Genomic DNA, 14,606 nt, shown 5'->3' on the forward strand with positions numbered 1-14,606 from the left:
AGTCTTGGATGAAGCAGTTTGCTTAAGGACATAATCAGCTGTGATGCCTTCAGGTGTACAAGCAGAGGAGAAAGAGGTCAATTCAGATGATTGTTCCCGTTCGGGTTTAGTCTTTTTTTTTTCTTTTTTTTTTCCTTCAAAATATCTGTTATCGAACTTTTCAAATGTTGTTTTCCTGTGCCACAGACGTTGTCTTTTAAACTGGTTCTAGGTAAGTAACAGATAACCTTTAGTCCATTGCCCTTCACACATCCATGATCGTTATAGATGACGCCGGAGCTCGTAGTTTGTCTCCGTGGAAACTTAGAGGCTATCATACCGTGGCCTCTTGAAAATGACATTAAAATTCGTCAATTTACACACTGAATTAATTTTATCTCACTTTTTTTTAAACATTTCTAATACAAAACGTGTTTGCCGGTCGCGATGTTTTTCTCTTTAGATGGCTATGGAGTGACCCGCCCTACTCTGCCTCTGATTGGCTAATATCCGTTACCTTCGTTGTTTGGTTGGTAAGGTTCACGTATGAGGAGTGGTAATTGGTTAGGATTAGGGAAAGTATCACGGTAGGCGAATCACAGAGTAGGGCGGGCCACCGAAATACCCGCCACATTCGTCGCAGGGCGACATCAAACCCGGAAGTTGCTCAGAGAGGTGGAGGAGGAGTTTTAAAATCCAGATATGTTTTGAAACTGGGAGAGACAGTGAAATGTATGCTTTTTCTTAAACTAAGAATAGAGGGTAGTGCTGCATTCTGCTGTGTAGTATTACAAAAACTTATCGTTATATAGGTTTTCATTAACCCCCCCCCCCCCCCCCCCTTCCGTTAGCACAGGTGGTATGGACGTCAATGGTTATGCAAATATGATTAAACATTTCTTATTAAATTTGCGTAGTGTTCACTGACAAGCTCTTAATCTTATCTTTCGGTTGTTATCGGTGGTTACACTATTAGTTTATCAGTGTCTCCACACTCTTCACCCCCAGGCTACTCTACCTATAAGCTGTCTTTACCTATAAGCTAGCTAGTTATCTTAAATATTGGCGCTATTAATTTAGAATAGAAGCTACTACGCCATAGGTTCCGGTTCAACGCCACACCCCCCAACCAATCAGAATCGCGTTTTCAGGGGCCATGGTTTAAAGCACTGAGCTGTGCGCGTGTTCCAAGTGTAGAACAGGCCTTTATCACAGCAGACATGTTGACATGTCACTGTAGGAAAAGCACAGGTGTAAATAATCAAATGAATGATGGCTGACTTCCATTGCACTGCTTCACTTTTGGGGTCCTGACATTGTGCATGCCGATTTACTCACACTGTCATGGCTTACTGGGCCATTCTTTGTTATTGACATCTGCGCTTATGGATGTCAACATGTCTGCTGTGAAAAAGGTCAGTGTTTTCAATCAGAAAAAGCATTGTAGCACCACATGTCAGAGAGAATTTGCACCTGTTGCAGCCATCAGCAGTAGTAATTTTGTGAATTGAATGACATTCTGTTGACAGGTGTTGTCTATCTCTGTCCCACTTCTGTGTACTATTTATATGCAGTATTGTCATATATTAGTCTTTGTAGTACACTGCTTTGTAGTTAGTATGGAAGCAGTTAACAAGTTTATCTGTTCTATACCAAAGAGAAATGATAGAATATTTGAGTTTTGTGTGTTTCCTCAGGTGTTTCTCAGGCTGTCGTCACCATCCTTAATTAGTTTTGAATTTCTTCCAGCTGTGAGCAGTTCCTCCATTTCTTTCTGTGTAATGAGTCATGTACATCAACAGCACACTAGTGTTTGAAACGTGTTTGAATTGGACAATATAAGGACTGAAAAGTGTAATTTTGGGTCCGATCATCTTGAAAAGTGCAAAAAATTGTCACTAGTTCATTGCTGTGTCCTAAAACTGCCCACCGTGTATGAACTGCTGAATGCCACAGAACAAGAACAATTAATCTGATGCATCTTTTTTCTGTTGTCATGCCAAAAACAGAAAAAAAGATGAGGGGACATCACCGCTTCTATATAAGGTATTGCTTTACATGACACACTATGCATTTGATGTGGATGAAAACTGATTAACCAGCTGTATAATTAAAAATCTCAGTCGTCTTAAGAAGTGTTTTGCTCTATTTAAAGTTTGAGTTTCTATTGAACTGTGCAAACTGCTGCTATTCAGCCAAAAACTGAAAATTGATTAAACGCATGCTCTAAATTTGGTCATGTACATTTTAAGTCTTTTTTTCTCTGGATCCAAATACCACTGTCAGCATATCAGACCCTCTCTACTTCCTCTCCATTTCATTATTTGCAGTGTGCTCAGCTTGTGCTCTCAGGCTGCTTAGCGTCACTCGATGGTATTCTTCCTGCGTTGTATATGGAGACTAGCAGCGCTCTGCATTGCTTATGCATGTACACTTGAGATGGGAACTTTCCGGTGCTGCTCGGCTCGGTGGAAAAACACCCACACGCCACGTTCTGCCCCTGGTTATGATCCATGACAGGCCATAATCACTTGGCTGCCAGGTGACTCTGTTTTCGTGCGTTGGATAAACCACCTGCCTCTCAAGACAAACACAATGAATGACTGCATTCTTCCCCTGTACATCACTGAGAGGCAGCATCCACAATGTTACTGTTAAAATTCACTCAATTGAGCGACTATAAGAGTCTGTGAAAGGTGTAAACACATAATTACATAAGTCTTTGAACACTGGAGACATTTTCATACCATTGATCAAGCCTCCACCAGCATCATTAGTCTGGGTTTCAGTGATAGAAGTTTAAGCTTTTCCAAATTGCTTAACTGGGAAACTGTATCTTTTGTTTTTGGCAAGAATATTAGCACATAATGTCTATCTCACATTTAAGATCAAAAATGTTGATACAGGTGTCAGCAGTATTATCCAGATTTTTGGCTGAACCCTGATTGCAGGTCACTGGCAAGGTGCAGGTATCCTCACTTTTCAATTTGTGCTGTTAAATAGGGATTGGCACTTAAATAGTAACCAGACTTCGCGATGTAGGGGACAAGCAAACCATCTGTCCTCTGAGCAAGACCGCCCTTTTAATCCCATCACTATGGATATGACTGTGAATAAGGAAGCAGTTAGTTTCCCCAAACCCTATTCACAATTTCAAGGCTGCAACTTGTTATTTTAATGATCAATTCATCTGCTATTTTTTTTAATTAATCATTTTGCCTGTAAAATATCACAACAATGTGATCATTGAATCATCAGAATTTACTGCTTGTTGTCTTTGTGTGTGTGTGTGTGTGTGTGTGTGTGTGTGTGTGTGTGTGTTTCACACACACACACACACACACACACACACACACACCATCCAACAGGCTGGCCCCCTCCCATTTATTCATGCAGGTCCTATATGGATCAAGATGGCCAGCAATAAGAGGCCGAAGTTTCCAAGCAACCGAGATGAAAGCAGGAAGATAAGGAAGTAATGTGACCATGGTGCAGCAGGGTACACTGACTCTGCTGTTTGCGTATCTTCTCCTCACCCCTCACGCCCCCCTCTCTCCCCCGTCATCTTCTGCCTGCACGCGTTCCTGGCTGAACTTGATCCAGTGAGAAATGCAGATGAGGTTTTTTATGCTGTCCACATGTGACATTTAAATGGAGTTATGAGATTATCTGCCAGCAGAGGATGTATGATAGTGTTGCTGTTACTGAGATCATATTAAGTCTGTCGCACCTGGGTCACTGTCCTGTTCCCGAAAGCAAAACTGAGGCGCTTCATAAACTGCTGGGGGGGGGGGGACCATACGCGCAAATCCTCATTTGTCTCTTTAGTCTGTACAGAACCTAACGTATCCCTGCTTCGCTAAAGATTGATCGTTTTGGGATCTTAACATCATGTTGCGCCTGGAGACCTTCATGCGTCAGGTGCTTTGGCTAATAATTGATAGATTTGAAGAGGCGGCGTGTGGTGGGTTCACAGCTGGCTGGCTGCACTCTACAGCCCGCTGTTCAGTCACCGAAAGTCTCCAAGCATGGTTAAATGAAGATTAGAGTCAAAAAGTGGGCGTCCGAGTCCAGTTCTGACAGGCACCATGAGTGCTTTGTTCGCCCTTTTCACGTTTCTCGCCTTCGCCTCTGCCGCCGCAAAGCCCAACGCTGGTTTGAAAACGTGGGGACGTTTCAATAAACTGCCCTATCCAGGAGACAAGGCTTTCCTCTACGATACCTTCCCCAAGGACTTCATATGGGCGGTGGGCACGGCGGCGTACCAGGTGGAGGGCGCGTTCGAGAAGGACGGCAAGGGGCTCTCCATTTGGGACACTTTTACGCGCGGTGGGAACCGGATGGCCACCGGGGACGTCGGCAGCGACAGCTATCACAACATCCACGCCGACATAAGAGCCATCAGGCAGCTCGGGGTCAGCCACTACAGGTTCTCTCTGTCTTGGTCCAGGATATTTCCCAACGGCACCCGCGGGAGTTACAACGAAATCGGCACCAACTATTACCGGACCCTCATCAAGAGGCTGAAGGAGATCCGCGTGCAGCCGGTGGTCACGCTCTACCACTGGGACCTGCCCGATCACCTCCAGCTGAGCCTCGGCGGCTGGAGTAACCCGGAGATTGTGGGGATTTTCAAGGACTACGCAGATTTCTGTTTCCAGGCTTTCGGGGATGATGTGAAGTATTGGATTACCATTGATAACCCGTTTGTGGTGGCGCGGCACGGGTATGGCACCGGGGTGGTCGCTCCCGGGATAAAGAACGACCCTGACCTCCCGTTCCGCGTTGGACACAATCTCCTCAAAGTGAGTGCTAGATCATGTTTTGACAAGATCATAATTTTTAGAATGTAGCAATACCACACAGTTAAAAATACTGCCAAAGAACAAAATACACACAACATCAAGTATATTTAAAGTATCAAAAGAAAAGTAGACATACAGGATGGCCCTTTACTGAGTGTTGAATTATCACTGATCCATTAAGATGTAAGCAGCATTTTATTATTATAGCAGATAGAACAATGACAAACTCATTGAAAAACCTTTCAAATTGTTTCTGTAATCTACAACAATATATCATAACTTCAACCTCCTCTCCTCCTTCTTCTCCTCTGTCTATCTGTCTGTTTCTCCTCCAGGCTCATGCAGCTGCATGGCACCTCTACAACCGCCACTACCGACACCGTCAGCAGGGCAAGCTGTCCATGGCACTGGCCTCTCACTGGATCAAGCCGAGTCGCACCCGCCTGGAAAGCCTGCGAGAGTGCCAGTGCTCCCTGGACCACGTCCTGGGCTGGTTTGCTCGGCCGCTGTTCACAGACGGAGACTACCCACCCTGCATGAAGGCGAGGCTGGGCTCACGGCTGCCCTCCTTCACCCAGGAGGAGAGGGAGCAGGTGAGAGGAACAGCTGACTTCTTCGCCCTCTCTCATGGAGCGGCCCTCAGCTTCCAGCTCATCAACGACAGCCTGAAGTTTGGGCAGCAGGAGGATCTGGACCTGAGGATGCTGCTCTACTGGGTCAACGCCGAGTACAACAAGCCGCCCATCTTTGTGGTGCAGAGTGGTTGGTGGGTTCAAGTGTTGTGTTGATTTGTTTGTGATGTTTCTGAGTGTTGTTCTGTGTTGTGGAACATCTTGTTTTCGCTGCTCCTGAATGCAGGTACGTCCTTGGAAATACCAAAACTGAAGACCCAAAACACATGTACTACCTGAAGAGGTTCATCGCAGAGGCACTGAAGTGTGAGTAATGGCACAGTCTGATGTCATGCATTCACCACAAAAAGCATGAAAATCCAGATTTTTCACATTTCTGAACGAACAGCATGAACCATTTTACATGAAGCTGAAATTTCAAGTTAGGAAAAGCTGTGACCTCAGTCTGAGCTGTCTGTCTGTCTGTCTGTCTGTCTGTCTGTGTGTTTGCCACACAGCCATCATCATAGATGGAGTGAATGTGATTGGATACACAGCCTGGTCTCTGATAGACGGCTTCGAGTGGCACAGGGAGTACGGGATCCGACGGGGACTCTACTATGTTGACTTCCACACTCCTGACATGAAGAGGGAGCCGAAGACATCTGCCACCTTCTACAGGTGCATGTTATAATGTGATGAGTGGTGATTTTGACGAAGGGTGCACAGTGTTTAAATTTGCGCAGATGTCTGTCTCAACTCAAATACAGGCAACTTCAATTTTGGATAAAACTTTTTCTTTCTTCCTTTTTTTTCATCATCAGCATCAAACTTCATTATTTCATGCCACCGCATTAAGTTTTTGCAGACATCACAGGAAGAAGTCTGCTCTCTGCCTCCAGTCATAAGAAATGACAGAGAAAGTTAGATATTACTGATATTTGTCATATTTAAACGAACTCTAGAGAGTAGAAATCACTACAGACATCACATTTGAATATGTCAAATACAACCTCAATGTCAGTGTACACAGACACATGATTTCAGGGTAGTCTTTTAAGGGGCTTTCTTGATAAAAATACATAGAATGGAACTTGTAATGATGCCTTAGCAGTACAGAGCTAGTTTTCAGTCTTGGGACAGCTCCTCCTGAAGTGATGATTATTCATTATTCCCAAAGAAACGTCATCCAGCGGAACGGTTTCCCAGAGCTTCCAGAGAACAGACCAGCACAAGGAGTCTTCCCATGTGATTTTGCCTGGGGGGTCTCTGCCAACTCCATACAGGTATGTGCGTTTGGTGTGTGTGTGTGTGTGTGTGTGTGTGTGTGTGTGTGTGTGTGTGTGTGTGTGTGTGTGTGTGTGTGTGTGCGTTGAGGATGAGAGGTGTGTGTACTGTATGTACATTTGTGGAGGGATGGGAGACTTGTGGAGGGTCAAAGGGCAAAGGCCCCATAATGAAACAAGTGGAATACTTCCTCAAAATGGAGGAACTTGAGCAAACATTAACAGTTTATTAACTTTGGTTGACAGATTCAGTATAAACCTCACTAATATTGTGTGAAGTGAAGTTTTGTAAACAGCTATCAGCCCTTCTATAGTTATTATTCTATGGTTTCACAGAAAGGGAAAAAATAGCAGCTGCAGTTTCTCTGCTCTTTAACTTCTATTATGTTCATCACATTGTTTTGAACTTGCAGTTTTCATGGTGAAAGTCCAGCTCAGAAACAGCCACGATGATGAATCCTCTCTTAATCATAAACCACATCGCCTCACGCTGTCTGCCAGCTGAGCCAAACAGCACAGGACCACCTGCTACTATCGATTTGCCCCATTTGGCCTTTGTCTGCATTTGTGTATGTGAGGTAAAGGCAGTGTGACAGGACGAGTGTTTACACTGGTATGTTTAGGTGGAGACCACGCCCAGCCAGTTCGCAGACCCCAGTGTTTATTTATGGAACATCTCCAACAACGGAGAGCTGATGAGGCTGGAGGGCTTCAGTGCTCCACCTTTACGCAGACCCACACACTGTGCAGACTACGCCACCGTCCGACAACAGGTAGGCCCTCCTGCCTGGCCTGGCTTTCATATTAAAAAGGCAGAACTTGAAATGGGTTTGCATGTGAGCACTTAAAAGTTAAAGTTGCGGCATGTTAATCCCCCTCTATCTCTCCAGGTGGAGGAAATCCGGCAGGTGGGGGTAAACCACTTCCACTTCTCCCTCAACTGGTCAGCTCTGGTGCCCACAGGTGACGTGGCTCATCCCAACACCACTCTGCTGGGTTACTACCGCTGCTTTACCCGCCAGCTGCTGCAGGTCAACGTCACGCCTGTGGTCACCCTGTGGCACCACACCCGCCAGCGCAGCAGCCTGCCGGCCCCGCTGGACACCGCCAACAGGTGGCTGAACAGGTCAGATACAGTGACTGCAGTTAAAGCTGTTTCAACTCCGGCGGGTTTTGTGATATCACCCCCGCGTCTCAGTACTCTTCTTTAAGGGCCAGTTTCTCATTTTAGTTTAAATTCTAAATATTTTGCATGAATGCTGAGGAAACTTGACGACCATGAGCACTGCTCCAAACACAGATCCAATAAACATCCATCTGTATCAGGTGCAGTTTATTACAATCCATGATAATTTATAGACTGGTCTGATGTAAAAGTAAACAACGCAATGATGTTCCCAGGTACAGGCTGTCCTCGCCATCCTCATGACTTGCTGCCATGGTTTCATCTTCTCTTCCTGCCATAAAGAGATGTCACTGAACTCAGCACTTGCAGTGTTTGATAAAGGAACAATCTGGTGTATTGGCATCTTTATTAGCACAGCATGTTGCATAAAAATGTCAAATTAACATGTAAATAGAGATTTATCTTGGATATTTGGCATTTATTTCCTCACGTGCGTGTGTGTCAGCAGTGTTTTGTGATATGTTTTTGATGTATTATGATGACTTTACATATTAAAAAAAAGTTCAAATGCAACCTTTTCCTCAGGGAGACTCCAAAGGCGTTCGCAGACTACGCCAGGCTTTGCTACAGAGAACTAGGAGCTCATGTTAAGATGTGGATCACCCTGAATGAGCCCAACGATGAGATGGTGAGCTACCAGGAGGGCCATCAGATGCTGCGGGCGCACGCTTTGGCCTGGCACGCTTACCGCGAGTTCAGACCCACACAGGGAGGACAGGTCAGCAGACGATTTATAGGAAATGTAGAATCACTTTAATTGTTAGGAGAATGAAATAGTCACACCTGTACTGCCATGTGTTTGTGCCGCGCCTCAGGTGTCCCTGGCTCTGCACATGGACTGGGTGGAACCAGCGTTTTTATTCAGCCGGGAAGACGTGGAACCAGCTAAAAGGGTTTTGGACTTCCGCGTTGGCTGGTTTGCAGAGCCGATCTTTGGCAGTGGAGACTATCCTCTGGGAATGAGGAGCTGGCTGCGTCAGCTCAACTCACTTGAGTACAAATACTTCATTCATACTTCAATACAGTCACTTTGTTAGTTATAGAATAAGCATTGCTGTAGACAGTCACAGGGAAGAGTCTAGTCTCTGTCTCTTCTTCTTCTTCTCCTGCCTAAGTACTGCTGTTGTATCATCTCCTCTAAAACGCCGTCTTTTCTGTGTTTCCACAGCCTGCCAGTGTTCAATGAGGAGGACAGACTGCTGGTTAAAGGGACATATGACTTCTTTGCCATTAGTCACTTCAGTACCAAGCTGGTGACACACGCCAAGGAAGACTCGTGAGTATTTTTGCCTTTATTTTAATTTTAATTTGACAAGGCATATTAATAGGAAAACAGCTTAAAGCAGCTCAGTTTAGTTGAAGACACATATGTTGTCCTGATGTAGTGACACTCACAGCATTTTAAATGCACAAGCTTACAACCCATAATATGTTTTTCTTCCATCTCCATGTCTGCAGGTACACCTACACAGCAATGCTAGAGGTCCAGCACATGATAGACACCACGTGGATCATGTCCCCGAGGCCTGTTGTGCCCTGGGGCTTGAGGAAAGCCCTGAACTGGGTGAGACTGGAGGGGTCTGAGTCCCTATTTGACTGATACATACCAGACACAAATATTTTGGAGGTGCCCTGATGTGTTTTCATATAAACTGGATAAAAACTCAACAATTGCTGTTTCAGTGTGATATGCTTCAATAGAAGAACCTTGACAGAAGTTAAAGCTCACATTGCTTGCTTCTGCTGTGTCAGGTAAGGGAGCACTACTGCGATGTACCTGTCTATGTGATGGCTAACGGGGTCCAAGAAGACCCAGCCCGCTTTAAAGACAGCCTGAGAGTGTACTATCTGTACAACTACATCAACGAAGCACTGAAAGGTGAGGCTACAAACACACACATCCCGCTGCAGAGGATGCACGCAGTACACCTGGGAGCTGAATATTGTTATCACTGCATGTGTGTGCTGAGGGATCAATCCGTCAGAAGTCATGTTTTTTCCCCTCACTGGCCTCTGGAGAGCTTAATTATTAGACAGGTATTAGATCACTGACCCTTGAATAGTCAGCTGACTCAGAACAGACACGTATGCATACAAAAATATCAACAGAAACACACACTCTACTCTGAATTGTTGAGTCACGGTCACTTGCAGCCCGCTTGCCTGGCCTTGGAAAGTTTATTGGGTTACATTAAGAGACGACCTCGCGGCAGCGCGCTATGATGCACACATAGTTTCATGTTATTGACTGTTGCAGTGTGCTGTGTCACCACTAAGTGGCAGCCATCCACAGAAAACCGTTTATATGTGCAGAGTGGCATTTACACTCTACAAACCAAAGTCTGACATACATCAAATATGACACGTGAAGTTTATTCATTTCTATGTTGCTTTATGACACCTTTGATTTGTTCAAACTAAATACGTATTGTCAGGCTTCGTTTTGTATATTTATGTCGAGAGGAGTAATATTATGGAAGCTGACTCAGGCCAGGAAAACAAATACATATTAAATTTCAATGAACTTTTACAGTTGTGACAATCAAACATACGATGTTAAGTAAATAAGTAAATGAAAATGAATGTTCTCTCGTCTCCTCCCGCCTCAGCGTACACTCTGGATGGCGTGAACCTGAAGGGTTACTTTGCCTACGCCCTGAGCGACCAAAGGGACCCGGGCTTTGGCTTGTACGGCCACGTCCACGAGGAGGTCATCATCAAGGCCTCTCTCTCCAACTATCGCAACATCATCCAGCACAACGGCTTTCCCATTCAGGGAGCTGCGCCCCAGCAGTGTCCCAGCATGCCTCAGCCCTGCCTCGGCTGCCATGCGCTGGTCAAGAGGCCTGTGGTGGGCTTCCTGACTCTGGTGGGTTCAGGGGTGCTGATCACCCTGGGCCTCATTATCTACTACACAGCCAAGAGACACAAGGAGTGTTACTGATGACTGTGGCAGTAGGATTTGCTCTTGTCTTTTTATAAATGAGAAGGTGTTATTCAGAAGCTTAGAATCAGTCGCTATTTTACTTTACAACCTTAAATTATGGTGTGTCTTCTGACTTTTACAATAAATGAAGTCTGAATAATGAAAATGGTCCAATCTTCACATTTTAGGTGATAAGTTATTAAAGGTTATGTAAAGTTGGTTTGTTAGAAAGAGATTTATTACAAAACCAGCTGGGAGCCTCCTACAGTCAATAAAACCATACACACCATAAGATTCTTTACGTTTGTCCAGATGTTTTCAAGTCTCAAATGCATTCATTTGTTTTTAAAAACAATGTCAAATGATTACAATGGTAGTTTGTGACTGTAATGAGTCTGTTTGTCCTTAGTGCTTAACCCTAAATTGAAATCTCACATACTGGGAACCTTTGAGTGACATCAGTGTTATGTTGTGGAACAGCAAACAGTCACTCTCATCAAGCTCATTATGATTTCAGGACTGATGGTCAATGAGGTGTTATAGCACACATTCTGAGTTATGTCTGTTCATGGTAGTAAAATCCATGTTTGGTCATATCCATCGACGAACACCAGACTGAACAGGTTGTAAAGAAAACGTAATTTATTGTCATGTTCTGGTGTAGATTTCTTGTCCTTGCAGTATATTTTAAATGCACGAAGTCTTCTTGGGGCAAAAAGCAAGCGCAATTTGAACTCACGTCAAGAAAAGTGTCTGTATTTAAGTCCATTCAGAGTCAAAACATCATGCCGTCAAGACCATCTTCCATGAACTTCTTGTAGATGGCCATGAACTTGGCAGTGAAGGCCTCCAGGTGGTAGATGGCTTTGCTGCCCAGCTGCAGTCTGTGTTCGTAGTAGGCTGCCATGTGGGCCACCTCTGCCTTCAGCTGGCCATCACAGTTACTCAACAACTCGTTTACCAGACCCTGTTAGAGGATTGGACGTGGAAAAAGGATACTGATTACCTCAAACATTACTGATAAGCATGCCAACACCATGATGGGAGATGAGACACAGTACGCGGTACCTTCATAATGATGTCAGGAGGGATGCAGTGAGTCAGCAGCTCGTAGATTCTGGCTCGAACCTCCAACAGCCTGCGACAGAGACAGATGTGGATTCAGCATTAAATCATCCCCACAAGTTTGATTAAATTTTAGTTGCCTTCAGAACCAACTAAACCTCTTCTCTTTGCCTCCCCTACCTCTGAGGGCTCTGCTGGCTGACGATGGCGTTGGCCGTTTCCCTGAGGTAGACCTCCCAGTCCGTCGCCGGGACATCTTGGTCTACTGAGAATGGATACCTGGAAAAGATGAACAGGTTTAATAAGCAGTTACTTTTAGTTTACATTCCATACGAGCCCACAGATAACACTTTGTGATTACTTACTGCTGCACTCTACAGGCCTCGCACATCAGAAGGGCTTTGCGGAGGTTGCGACCAGACTTATCAGCGATTTGCTTGGCCAGCTCAGGTGGGAGGAGCAGACCCTCCTTTTTACAGACTGAGGTCAGAACGTTACAGACCTAACAAACAGGAAGAATACAGATACGAAGGAAGAAAGGTGAAAATGTTGTTTAGTCTCACTCTAATACATTATTTCCAGATGATTATTAATTATAATCTAAACCAAATCATCTCCATCTTGCCTCTTCTGTGCTCGGCAGAGGAACTCTGATAGCCAGACAACGGCTCCGAATCGGCCCAATGACTTTGGAAGTGGAGGTAGAGTACAGGATGAGACGGCACGTGCTCATGTACTTTTCCATTGTCCGGCGCAAGGCATGCTGGGCATCCTTTGTGAGTCTGTCCACCTCTGTCAGCAACACCACTGAGAACGAAAGTGTGCCAGTTACTACGAGAATGACAGTGTGATACCATGGCTTCACAGAGGCAGAGGGGGCATCAGGGGAAAGGTAGTTAATATAGGGACAACCGAACATGGACCAGCATTCACAGGTTAAACTGGCACAGAGGGATGAGTGTCTTTCCTACCTTTGAACTCTCTCTGGGTGCTTGACTGAATCTGCTGAGACTGAGCCACAGTTTTAATCAGCTCTTGAATCACCACCCGGTCCTGGTTTCCAGCATCACTGTGGACGACACAAAACAGAAATTAAATTGCATGTTTTTGTCTGTTACAATAATGACAGCTGTCACATAAATGCAATGGAGTAAAAAGTGAGGTGGAAAAACTCAAACACCTCCAAACTTAAGAGCAGTGCTTTGATAAATTTGCATAGCTTCATTCATCAGTTACCTTGGGTTGACTTCCAAGTGGTAGTTACTGGCTATAGTATTTATCTCGATTTTCTTCTTTGAGGGAGCCTGGAGACAAAAAGCACAAACCAGATTTTGAACTCATGAAGACGTCTGGAGAGACCACATGCTGAAAGGCAGGAATGGTCTAGCGTCTGTATTTCATTATTTGCCCTCTCACCACGATGGACTGGTGCTCGATGCGAAGCTTCTCCACCCCAGCTCCATACAGCTCCCTCAGCAGACACATGATGCGGGTCTTCTTCCCCGCGCCGGAGGGACCATACACCAACAAGTGTGGGAAGTCGCCACATTGAACCTGAAACAAAGAGGTTTTGCTTTCTAAGAACAGGTTTGCTAAAGCTCCACTGGACACAGCACAGTGTGTCAAGTGCTTGTAAACATGTAGCTGTCCTGCACCACATTCACTCAAGCCTCTTGTCTTGTAATGTTGTACGCCATCAATCATGTGCCATTTGCTTTTGCCTGCAAGGAACATTATATTAAGCAAACAATTCAGAAACAAAGACATTGTAAGATGAATCTAGCAGTGGATGCACTCAAATGAGACACCTCACGTTAACTTCGGTTACCCCAAAACAAGGTTGAAATGATGGACACTTATCACAAACGAGCTATCTTGACTCGGGTTGCTCTCCACGTTATATTTACAGTTAAATGACCGAGCTAAAAACGAAGACTGATCAGCACAGGGACGCATGAATGAAACTTGTTGATGTCAGGCTATATGCAGCTATTAAGTATAATGCTAATGCTAACGTAGCCTGAATACAGTCATGACGCATGAAGTTGACTCTCTTACCAGGTTTTTCAACTGAGTCGCTTGCTCTTTATGATAGTCGAGCTTCCCGAGGGAAGTTGGCCGATATTTGTCCACCCACAGACTCATGGCGTTATGAATTTAGTCACTGTTGTCGCCCGTGTTGACAGCAGACAGCTCACCGCTAACTGCGCTCCCGCGAAATTTATTCACACACAACCCGCGCTGCCACTTCCTGTTTTTCTACGGAGAGTCGAACGGGTCAGAAATGGTAAATCAACCTTTTCATCGCGAAAACTACAACGTGAGTACGATGCTTTGGATATTGTGCTTCTACCATAACAGGCCTTCGTCAGGTATCAACAGGTAATTATAACTGACTTCAGACAGTATTTAGTAGTATTATAAAACTCTTTCAGTTGCGTTTATGAGCTGTGCACCAGTCTTGTTAGAAGGCAACAACTTGATTCTTCATAAATGTCCATGATGTCCCCACAGTCACTATCTTTTGTGATGATTTATGATCCTCTCCAGCTGTCCACAACAGATGACCTCCACAAGTGTCTAGTGTGGTATAAGTAGACATGTGTGTCAGGAAGACATGTGTCTTATTTGGAGAAAGCCCAGGAGAGGACGAGAGGTTGCAAGGGACCCAGCTGCTAATATTTCTTATAGGGCCCACTGGCAGGTTAATCTGGGTACATCCCATCTGGAATTTGAAGGATAGCATCT

The 14,606-nt window shown here is 44.9% G+C and overlaps 2 protein-coding genes across 2 annotated transcripts; one reads left to right on the forward strand and one right to left on the reverse strand.

The window, feature by feature from the left end:
* The first annotated feature begins 4,067 nt into the window (after window positions 1-4,067).
* kl (klotho) lies at window positions 4,068-10,811 on the forward strand. The gene is made up of 13 exons (XM_076751384.1): window positions 4,068-4,784; window positions 5,120-5,550; window positions 5,643-5,722; window positions 5,914-6,076; window positions 6,576-6,681; window positions 7,305-7,454; window positions 7,572-7,807; window positions 8,393-8,585; window positions 8,683-8,861; window positions 9,036-9,143; window positions 9,326-9,431; window positions 9,620-9,746; window positions 10,477-10,811. The coding sequence occupies exons 1-13, from the start codon at window positions 4,068-4,070 to the stop codon at window positions 10,809-10,811; spliced, it is 2,931 nt and encodes a 976-aa protein (XP_076607499.1).
* Window positions 10,812-11,004: 193 nt separating this feature from the next.
* On the reverse strand, window positions 11,005-14,129 carry rfc3 (replication factor C (activator 1) 3). The gene is made up of 9 exons (XM_076751385.1): window positions 13,917-14,129; window positions 13,275-13,412; window positions 13,095-13,162; window positions 12,830-12,927; window positions 12,484-12,665; window positions 12,224-12,360; window positions 12,039-12,137; window positions 11,862-11,931; window positions 11,005-11,760 (listed from the first exon to the last, which is right to left on the reverse strand). The coding sequence occupies exons 1-9, from the start codon at window positions 14,001-14,003 to the stop codon at window positions 11,569-11,571; spliced, it is 1,071 nt and encodes a 356-aa protein (XP_076607500.1). The 5' UTR covers window positions 14,004-14,129; the 3' UTR covers window positions 11,005-11,568.
* Window positions 14,130-14,606: the final 477 nt, after the last annotated feature.

Source organism: Chaetodon auriga, chromosome 15 (assembly GCF_051107435.1).
Source record: "Chaetodon auriga isolate fChaAug3 chromosome 15, fChaAug3.hap1, whole genome shotgun sequence".
Taxonomy (NCBI): domain Eukaryota; kingdom Metazoa; phylum Chordata; class Actinopteri; order Chaetodontiformes; family Chaetodontidae; genus Chaetodon; species Chaetodon auriga.

What these genes read in the sequence shown, in the direction of transcription:
- kl (XM_076751384.1), top strand. Translation starts at nt 4,068, where the DNA reads ATGAGTGCTTTGTTCGCCCTTTTCACGTTTCTCGCCTTCGCCTCTGCC. An exon ending in ACATCTGCCACCTTCTACAG is followed by an intron (nt 6,077 to 6,575) that starts GTGCATGTTATA and finishes TTATTCCCAAAG; the next exon opens with AAACGTCATCCAGCGGAACG. An exon ending in CATCAACGAAGCACTGAAAG is followed by an intron (nt 9,747 to 10,476) that starts GTGAGGCTACAA and finishes CTCCCGCCTCAG; the next exon opens with CGTACACTCTGGATGGCGTG.
- rfc3 (XM_076751385.1), bottom strand. Translation starts at nt 14,003, where the DNA reads ATGAGTCTGTGGGTGGACAAATATCGGCCAACTTCCCTCGGGAAGCTC. An exon ending in GAGGCCTGTAGAGTGCAGCA is followed by an intron (nt 12,138 to 12,223) that starts GTAAGTAATCAC and finishes CATCTTTTCCAG; the next exon opens with GTATCCATTCTCAGTAGACC. An exon ending in CTCCTGACATCATTATGAAG is followed by an intron (nt 11,761 to 11,861) that starts GTACCGCGTACT and finishes ATCCTCTAACAG; the next exon opens with GGTCTGGTAAACGAGTTGTT.